Consider the following 10046-nt stretch of genomic DNA (forward strand, 5'->3'; position numbering starts at 1 on the left):
AAGATATTTTTATAGCAGGCTTTGAAATACGATTTGATATTCTGACATGAAAATATTCTGAAGCATGTAACTAGGAAAGTGTCACCTTATTTCATCTCATGAACAGTTCACCCCACAACTCATATAACAGGGCCAGAGAGAGGACTCGGTAGATAAAAGTACTTGCCACAAAAGCCTGTCCATTAGAAGTAGATCCCTGGAACTCACATAAAGGTAGCAGGAGAGAACCAAGTCCACAAAGTTGTCCTCTGACTTTCACATACACACTATGGCACAGTGCCCCATTCTACAAAACCCTCAGTGGTGTAAGAAACATTATTATACATTTGATAAGATGTTCCTTTTCAAAACTCTATAAAGAAATGAAACAAAAAAATAACTAGTTTTTTAGATATCTGGAAACAAATGCCCAGAATGCCACTCTTTCATTTCTTTTTAAGGAGATTCTTGAATATACAGTGAAATAAAGGAGTAGCTCAGTAAGTGTACTGTATAAATTTTTGGTTTATTAACTTAAAACTACACATTTATTCTGATTTTGTTCATCTGTGCTTCCATATCGATCAAGGAAAAATCTTCTTCATAAAAGATCCCACCTCAAAATGAACTTGGGAGTGACCCTGAGAAGTGACAGCCTTGAGATACTTGGGCATGACACCATAAATAGGCTCAGGAGCTCAGCTATAATTCTATGGGTGGAATGTGGAGATCAGTTGTGACCCTGTGGGTAGACTGACAGGGATCAAATCATAACCCCATAGGTGGGTAGCAAATGCGATTCTATAGAAAGGGAATGGTTGGCAACTGAGCTGTCAGAGGAGGACAGGCATATGACCACTAAGTTGCAATGTTGAAAACGTGTTGGTAAATAAAAAGAGATCCATGTCAGCCTCTGGAGTAGCTCCTGGTAAAGAGGGAGAAGGTCAGCAATCATCCATCAGAGGCTTAGAGACCTAGACCACAGTGACACAGACCTGCCAACCTAGACTGAATTCTAATATAAGTTGTCAGCTACTCACTACATGATTGATGTTGTTGTGGTGATAGCAGAGAATCTGGGATATGGACAGCAACATTTGGGCATCAGAGTGATAGAAAGAAGGCACAAAAGGGAGACAGTCATAAGAGATCAGGCCATGTAAGGGTGGCTTAGAAGAACCTGGGTAGTATGATGGGAAAACAGATTTCATCATATTATTCTGTCTAGGCTTCGACATCTTTATGTGAGCAATTCACAGGGAAAGGCTACTGGGATATAGTATGTCACTTGTCCCATCTATTTAAAATGTTTTCATTTTTGCACATCTTTTCTTTTTCTTTTTTAAACATTTTTTTTTTTACATTTCTGAACAACAAAGGATGGCTAATCTTTTAATAACAGCATACTAGAATCAACAAATTTTGCTAGTAGTTTTAAAACACATAATTTATAAGTGAGATCACCGGCAAAAATACATACCTACTTAGGAAAGAATTCATTTGCTGGAGACACAAAACCAGTACCTTTGTTTTCAAATCTTCACTTATTTGAGCAGCAACTTGAAGATTCTGTTCAAACATCTAAAAATTGAAAAACTTAAGAATTCTGAAACTGTCTCACAAGAGTTTAGAATAATGTTCCAATTAATAAAATTCTACCTGAGACATCCATCTCCAAGGTCTATGCTAGCGAGTCTGCCTGACCTCTGCTTGACAACCCACCTCTAACCTGCTAGATCTAGCCTGAAGCCCTCATCCAGCAGCCTGGTCTTGTCTGGCCACCCCTGTCTTACCTCAACCAACCTCTAGGCTTCTCCCATGACCCACCCTGCCTGCTCTTGACCCACAGGCTCCCACCACACCACAGTCAATCTCTCCACTGAGCCAGATATACTCTTACATCTCGCATACCAGCCCAGTTTCTCTTATCCACCTTTCATTCCTCCCAAGCAATTTCCAACCGCTAAGCTCAACCCACCTGTGTATCCTTTCTTTTACACCAATCTACTATGTCACACCAGACACAGAGCTAACAAAAGAAGTGTACATACCCAGAACTCATTACAAAAAATACAAACAATATGAAAGATCAAACATTTATCTCTCTTCCAAAACCTACCAAACCTTATAAAATTTTTGCCAATAAAGAATTTCCTAGGTGAACCTCAGGAAACAGAATGCAAAAGAACTTCATCAAATAATTCAAGGAATTTAAAGACACAAAGAAGCAGCCCGGTGAAATTAAGAAAAGAACTTACACAAGAATGCCCAAGAAAATACAAATATAAGGCTGATAGAAATACTAAAGACAGTCCAGGACTTGAAAAACAGAATTCAATAAAAGTAAAGAAAAAGAAAGAGAAGATCCAAATTTACAGAAACAGAAATGAACAGGAAAATAATACAATACACACCAAAGAAATTCAGAATATTATAAGGGAATACTTTCAAAATCTATACTCCATTAAGTTGGAAAACCTAAAAGAAATAAATTTCTAGATTCAGGAAACCACCAAAATTAAACCAAGATATCAACAACCCAAACAGACTCATAACAAACAAAAAATTTGAAATAATAATAAAAAGTCTAGGATCAGATGGATTCACAAAATTATATAAGACTTTTAATGAAGGACTACAGCCAATCATTCTCAAACAGTTTTAGAGGAAGTGAGAGGAAGATGGAGGGAGAGGGAAAGAGGGAGGGAAGGGGAGGGAAGGGAAAAAGGAGAGAAGGAAAAGGGGAGGGTGAGGGAGAAAGGGAAGAAAAGGGGAGGGTGAGGAGGAGGAGAGGGAGAAGGGGAGAGAGAGAGGGAGAGAACATCTATCAAGCCATCTAAGACCAAAACCAGGTAATGACAAAAAAAAAAAAAACAAAAAACAAACAAACAAACAAAAAAAAAAACAAAAACTAAAGGCCAATATGTCTGATGAACACAAAATGCTGAATAAAATACTTACAGAGACTACAGATACATCAGAAAGATTTAAAAAAAAAAACAAAACAAAACAATACAAACATACATTTAAAAAAAAAAAGGACCAAGTTGGACTTATCCCTGAAACACAGGAATAGTTCATCACACAAAAGTTAATAAATTTAAGAAATCATATAAGTGGATTTAAAAGACAAAAAAAAAATCATATGATCATTTCAACAGATATAAAAAGTCTTTGACAGGTAAGGATGCAGTAGCGGTATCCATACCGCAGTGATAACTAACATCTAGACTTTGTCTCTCTGTCTGCCTGTGAACCAGGATGTAAAGCTCTTAGCTACTGCTCCAGCACCATATATGCTGCCAAGTACCCCACCATAATAGACTAAACATCTGAAACTATAAGCAAGACCCTAAATACTTTCTTTCTAACAGTTGCCTAGGTCACAGTGTCTTTTCCCAGCAAAACAGAACAGTGACTAAGACACAGAGATAAATGTAGTCCTCACCCTTCATCAAGAAAACTTTTCTTTGCAAGAGATGGAGACCATTACAGAAAACCACAACCAACCAAAACACAGAGTTGTGGAGCCCAGTCCCAACTGAGACTTCTGCAACACAATTCCTGCACCTTAGTCTCAGGGATCACTGTGGAAGAGAGGTAGGAAAGCTTGTAAGAGCCAAAGGTGTGAGACTGTGTCTCCAGAAATGTCAGGTACACCCATGAAGTCTTACCCTAGACAAAGAACTAGAGGCAACTATGGACTGGGAATGCTGAGAGTAGGAGAAATAGTCTTCCCTAGAGAAAAGCACACCAACTGGTTATCCACTATGGCAAGCTCTAAAAACACTCGTACAAGTAACATTATACAGACTGATCAGGTTGTATTTATAAAGTTAAACAAATATATGTATAGTCATACACATAAATATATGTGATAACAATTAATTAAAAAGAGAGGCCATGACTTTGAAAGAAATTAAGGAGGAGTATATGGGAGAGTCTGGAGGGAGGAACTGGAAGGAGAAGGATGTAATTGTATAATAATATCAAAAAAGAAAGTATACAATTAATAAAAAAAAAAAAAAACAAAAACCTTAGCTGACAATTGGGATAGTCCAAATTCAAAGAAAACAATAAAACTATCTGAAAAGCAATGAAGTTAAACTCCAGTGGGTAAGAAAAACCCAGCACATGATTTTCTAGGTACCGTCAGCCTGAGTTCTACCACAGGGAACTATCTACCCTTTCATTATATCTATGAGGTGATAAAGTGTGACAAGAGGGCTGACAAAGAGGTGGGACCCATGAGGATGGTTATGCCTAGTGATACATCCATTGCCCTAACATCCACAGCCCTAACTTCCAGTACTATCTAGTGATAAGAAAGTATCTTTTAAATGCCATGCAGCCTTCCTGGATTTCACCAGATTAAACTCAATTATGTGGCATTTTAAGACAAGTCTTGACCACTTACCAACATGGAACGCAAAAAAAGCACAGAGTGGGAGCACCATGCACAGCAAACATATAATTAACTTCTAGCTCAGACCCAAAAAGATCTTCTGGAAAATCTCAAGTGATCCTGGGTCACTTGGTCAATACAATCCTGAGCCTCAGTTTCTTTAGCTCCAGAAAATAGGCACAGAGATGTTAGGGAAAGGGTACTCTTAACATCTTCACTACATTGTATAGTCTAAAGATTTTCTGTCTATGAAACCAAAAGATCCTATTAACCACATTGGAAATGGGACCTTTAAATCTAGGACTTGTACCTGGAATACAATGGCAGGAAGTGTAGTCTGATAGTAGCCATCCTGGTCTGCTTCTGGCTCTGTCTCTTTGCTCCAGTCTTTCTTGTCTGTTTCCAGTGCTTTCCGAAGCCAGGCAATGATGTTGGACTAGGAGTTTGGTAGAGTGGAAAAGGAAAAAACAGGCTCTAGGTTATATCTGACACTCTCCCTGCAGGACTCATCACTACACAGACGAGATGCAGCTTTTCAAAGGAATCCTTGCTCCCAAGCATACAGCCTGCTAGAGCAGGCACTTCACATGTAATTCATTAGTGTGAAGTGCTCATACTGGTCTCTGCATAGGTGGACCACTAAAACTCTAACTGTAGATAAAGAGGGAAAAGGACGAGGAGGGCTGTGGATGATCATTACACTGAAGGAAAAAAACAGATGTCCAGCATCTTACGGTTAGCCCAGGACATTAGAGAACAGACTTAACAGCTCAGTCATCTCAGGCAACAGCAGAACAAAGCTCTCCAGACCCCAGAGACTCTCATCTTGTCTAATGGTTATAAAGTTGATGTCAGCCTTGCCCTGGGGTCCCCAAATTGTCACCCCACATGTAGACATAAGGGCTTGCCAGCCAAATGGGTGACACAGGTTGGTTCCTCCAGAAGAGACTCACATGTCTGTGAAATGCATTTAAATGAGCTCCAGAACCAAGCCAGAGTCAGGTATCCCTTCTTTACAGAAAGTGTACATGCCAAGACCCAGAAAAACAGATGTCTTAGCACATTACAGACAGACAACCACCACAGCACTTTCTGGGACCGTAACCCAGTTCTACTCACTGTGAGTGTTGACATGTACGTGTCAAGCAGCTCAGAGATCACATTTGAAGAGAGCAGAGGCTCCAGGGCACTAACTTCCACTTCTGGGGCTAGCTCCACATTGCCCATCATCTCTGCACTGCAGAGAAAACCAGGTGTAAATGACAAACCACAACAGAACACCCTCGAGTAAGTCTACGTGTTTGGCTAGACCTGTAAATGCGCTATCCTAGAGATCTCAATGCTGACACTTCTACAAATCCACAAAATCAGGAAGAGCAGAGGGCCTCATGGAGAGTACAAAGTGAAAGGTCAGGGGTTTGGGGGTCATTCCATGAGGTCACCATGTAGGCTATACAGACACTCATGTAATCTCAATATGGCCTCTTCACACTGTTTCAGATGTATAGGGAGCTTGCACTCAGATTAAGGCTGTCTTAACTTATGGTGTATGAGACCAGGACCAGGCAAGAAGAAATTGTCAAATCACCACACTTCATTAAGTAAGAAGATAATGGGTAAGCACTGTTATTTGGAACACTAAGCACTGTCATAAAAGTTTCTAATCCCTACAGGACTGTGAGACTACAGCAAGGAATAAATGGTACTGAAGGACACGTCTGTAAGGGGGGAAAAAAAGATAACATTAATTTTACTTTGCAGAAGGCTAAGTTTCAGAGAAAATACATTTGTGCATGCAACTGGGTTCACAAAATTCTAGGGCTCATCACTTAGAACACTCATATTCCTTCTCAAATATTTAGAATAACACTGAATAATATTATCAGCTGTAAGAAATTCAAGAGCTTTCTGAGTGAAAAAGAACTCCACTAAAATCTGCCCTTATTAAAAGACTACTTGTTTAATCTTGATTATCTGGCACCAAAACCTCAATGCCCTGTGTTTCCAGAGGGAAAATGGCTAAGTTTCTCCAGGGTCCAGTGTAATAAAGCATGCATGATAAATGTGAAGAGAATTCCTAAGTACAAAGATACTCTCAGCATGGCTCAGTGTACAGATTTGGGAAAGGCCCTGGTTCTAGCTTTGCATCTTGCTCCCCTGTCACTAGCTATAAGAAATGGAACATATTACTCCCTCTGTGCCTCAGTTTCCTCCTCTACCAAGTGGAGATGATCACAGTACCACTGTCTCGTGCACAAGCAAATGGGTTCACAAAAGTCTAGGACACGTGACACTCTATGGTCTAGCCTTAGTAGTGTGAAAGACTATAGAATGGAATAATGGAGACTATTTGGACCTTCCAAGAGGTAAAGACGAAAAGTCCAGGGCTGTACATGTGAAAGCTACAAAACAATTGGGCTGGAGAGATGACTCAGTGGTTAAGAGCACTTGTGCTCTTTCAGAGGACCTGAGTTCAGTTCTCAACACCCATATCAGGCAGCTCACAACCATCTGTAATTCTAGTTTCAGCGGATCCAACACATGGGCATCTAAGAACCTGCACTCAGATAGACATAATCATATGCAGACACATATATACTTCTATATAATTAAGAGCAATAAAATAAAAAAATTTTAAGTTATCAAATAATGAGCATCATCCATGTTAACAAGTTCATTCTGTTCAGATATTTCTGTATTGTGGTATAGAAACACTCTAGTAGAAAGAGTTAAAACAATAGATACACAAAATAAACATCACTGTTAAAATTATGTTTTCTTTCTCCACAGTGATAAGATGGGCAAAAATAAAGAAATTTCAGCATATTACTTAACATTGTTTTCTATCCATAAAACCAATCAAAGTTAAGATTAATAACTGTTTAAATTACCTAATCTTAAAGCATCTCACAATAGCCTCCAAGAGACATTTTTCAAAGTCCACCTTCTACTTCATGCATAAAGTGGCTCCGTTCCTTCACATAACGCAATAGTCTCAAGCTGTATTGCAAAAGGAACAGTTGAGTTTTCCATGTAGTCTACATATTTTTCTATATATTCTTGTTGGATTTTGGGATAGGTCTTGCTATTCTGCTCAGGCTGTACTCAAATCATTTTTTCACTCAGTCTCTTGAGTTTAGGACTACAGGTGTGGGCTACTAGGTTGGTGATTAACTGCTACAGTGCACTGGTGAGGAAAACAAAACCTGTCACCAGCCTGGTGACTCTGAATAAGTTTCTGAGTTTCCTAGGGTTACATGCTCCAAAACTATAAAACGTTCCAATACTATACCTGTCTCAGGGAATCACTGTGAAGAAGCAAGAATGCACATTGTAAGCACAGAAAATAATATCATGGTACAAAACAGAGTGCTCAAGGCAGATAGCAGAGACCATGTAGAAACAACTGTACCCACACAAGGACTGGTTCAGCTTCAAAAATAAGTCCCCAAAGGGCAGAACAGAAAGCCCTTCACAAGTCACAAAAAAAAAAAAAAAAAAAAAAAAAAAAAAGGTATGGGTTCAAATTGCATGAGAGTGTAAACCATTGGTCAGTGTGCTTTTAGAAGATTTTAGATAAAAGGACACATAAGGCATGAAAGCAGGTCTACCTGGTGTAGGTATTTAGGACCCATGTCAAGAGGCTCACAATCTCGTTGGCCTCAAGATCCTCTGCTGCAAGATCCTGCATCCGCGTGCTCAAGGCCTGGTGGTACATGCTCAGGAGGTTCTTAAAGATCTCATAGTGGGGAGGGAAGCACTGGACCATGAGGTTCTTGGCAATGATAAGATCATCCAGGACATACTTCCTGATGATCTCCAGGTGGCGCACAAGCCACATCTTATCAGATTCTCTCGTGTCTGCCTGTGTACCTTCAATTCTGGTTGTCACAGTTCTGTCCAAGACAGCAAACATTTTTTCCTTCCAATTTTTAGGCCTTCCAGGAGGAACAAATCCAGTTTGCTTTTTTCTATCAAGTATCCGCCTGTCAATTTTTTCTTCTCTTTCAATGATCCTGACCACGGAGACTAGCAAGGTGGGGTCCCGGCGGACAGTGACCAGTGATCTTTGCAGCACCATCCACAGCTGCTTGGCCAGCTCATCAGAGAGGCCCTGTGTTTTACCGAAGTAGCTATTAATGAGGGTCATGTCCCGCTTATTCCCACTGTCCATGCGGTACTGTTCACACATCAGCCCATCTCGAGAGCACTCCAGGTCCATCAGCTTCCGGTGGGCCTGCAGGAGGGCCCCTTGCTCAATGAGATCTTCGGTCTCCCTCACAATCTCAGGCACTAGAGAAAGGCACAAATTGGCTCAGTGAAAAAACATAAAGGCTGTGTGTATATCACACACAGAGATGACAACAGGTAAAGCAGGAGGCACCTGGCATCCATCTTCCTACTTGGGACAGCTGCCCTGACACATTTCTAATGGTTTTGAACTCTGGAGTCTATGAAAGGCTGGCAACTCCCAGGGGAAGGCCTAAATGGAAATTCAGTAATTATGGTCAGGTTCAGCTACATGGGCTTTTTCAGCTACATGTCATCTTTCCAGAGCTAAGGTGGGCTTCAGAAAAAAAATCCCATGCTTTAAGTATGGTGATCTGTGTTCTGATTATTGATGGCTGCTTCTAACTGATAGCTACTGTTGCTGATGTGAATTCCAGGAAACGAAAAGGATGAATGCCTTCCTTTCTCCAATTTCCTTTCTAGCTCTTTGGAAGTCTAACAAATAAGGGTATTCAAAAGCATCCGTGTGTGTGTGTGTGTGTGTGTGTGTGTGTGTGTGTGTGTGTGACATGTCAGAAAAATCACTATGCATGTTCACACTGAGGAAAAGGTTCAGGAAAGACATAAAAGGATCTTAGGTTAAACATTCTAAAACCAGAACGCTGGCAGATTCCAACATCCAGGTTTATCATGTTAGAATCAAACATCTAAAACAGAAAAACAAAGAACATGAACAAGCATGCCCCACTCAAAGGTTAAAAAAATAAAATCAGTAGACAATACATCAATAGACCTGCTTCAGAAAAGACCTGATGGCAGGTCTACTAGACATAAACATTAAAACATCAACTAAAGTAGGTGCAAGGTCAATTTGAGCAGATAGGAGATGGAACCAGGGAATGTCAAGAGAGGATAATGGCAATTATCAGAAACAGAAAGAAAAAAGCTAAAGAAAGTAGACAGAGCCCAGATAAATTCATGGCCCTGTAAAGCAGAGCAGCATATACACTGTGGTAACCTCAAAAGAAGACTATAGAGGAAGGAGGTGGACCCTTTAGAGAAATAATGGCTGGAAGCGTTCAAGAGTTTGGTAGAAGATGGAAATGTAAGTACCTTAGAAGCAAGCAAGGCAAACCCAGAGCCCCATGCTACGTCACAGTAAAATTAACCAGACAACGAGGGGTCTCTGAAAACACTAAGAGAAGTCACATAAAAGGACTCCTAAATAATAAATCACTAGCAGATTTCTCATCAGAAATTTTGGATGCTAGATATATTTAGTATTTAGTAAGAAAATGTATTTTCAGATATACTGAAAGCACTTAAAATAAAAAAAAACAAAAACAAAACAAAAAACATACTGCCAACTAACAAAGGCTTCTATTATCTATCTATCTATCTATCTATCTATCTATCTATCTATCTATCTATC

General features: G+C 39.8%; 1 protein-coding gene across 3 annotated transcripts in view; it reads right to left on the reverse strand.

The window, feature by feature from the left end:
- Exoc3 (exocyst complex component 3) overlaps window positions 1–10046 on the reverse strand; it is a 32456-nt gene that overhangs the window by 13307 nt on the left and 9103 nt on the right. For all 3 annotated transcript variants that reach the window (XM_055597931.1, XM_055597933.1, XM_055597932.1), the window contains exons 4-7: window positions 7996–8677; window positions 5504–5621; window positions 4695–4820; window positions 1460–1560 (exon numbers count right to left, since the gene is read on the reverse strand). In XM_055597931.1, the coding sequence (XP_055453906.1) occupies window positions 1460–1560; window positions 4695–4820; window positions 5504–5621; window positions 7996–8677 (1027 nt within the window). The remainder of the gene's footprint in view (window positions 1–1459; window positions 1561–4694; window positions 4821–5503; window positions 5622–7995; window positions 8678–10046) is intronic.

The sequence above is a fragment of the Psammomys obesus genome, unplaced genomic scaffold, assembly GCF_907164565.1.
Source record: "Psammomys obesus unplaced genomic scaffold, mPsaObe1.curated_primary_1811, whole genome shotgun sequence".
NCBI classification, from domain to species: domain Eukaryota; kingdom Metazoa; phylum Chordata; class Mammalia; order Rodentia; family Muridae; genus Psammomys; species Psammomys obesus.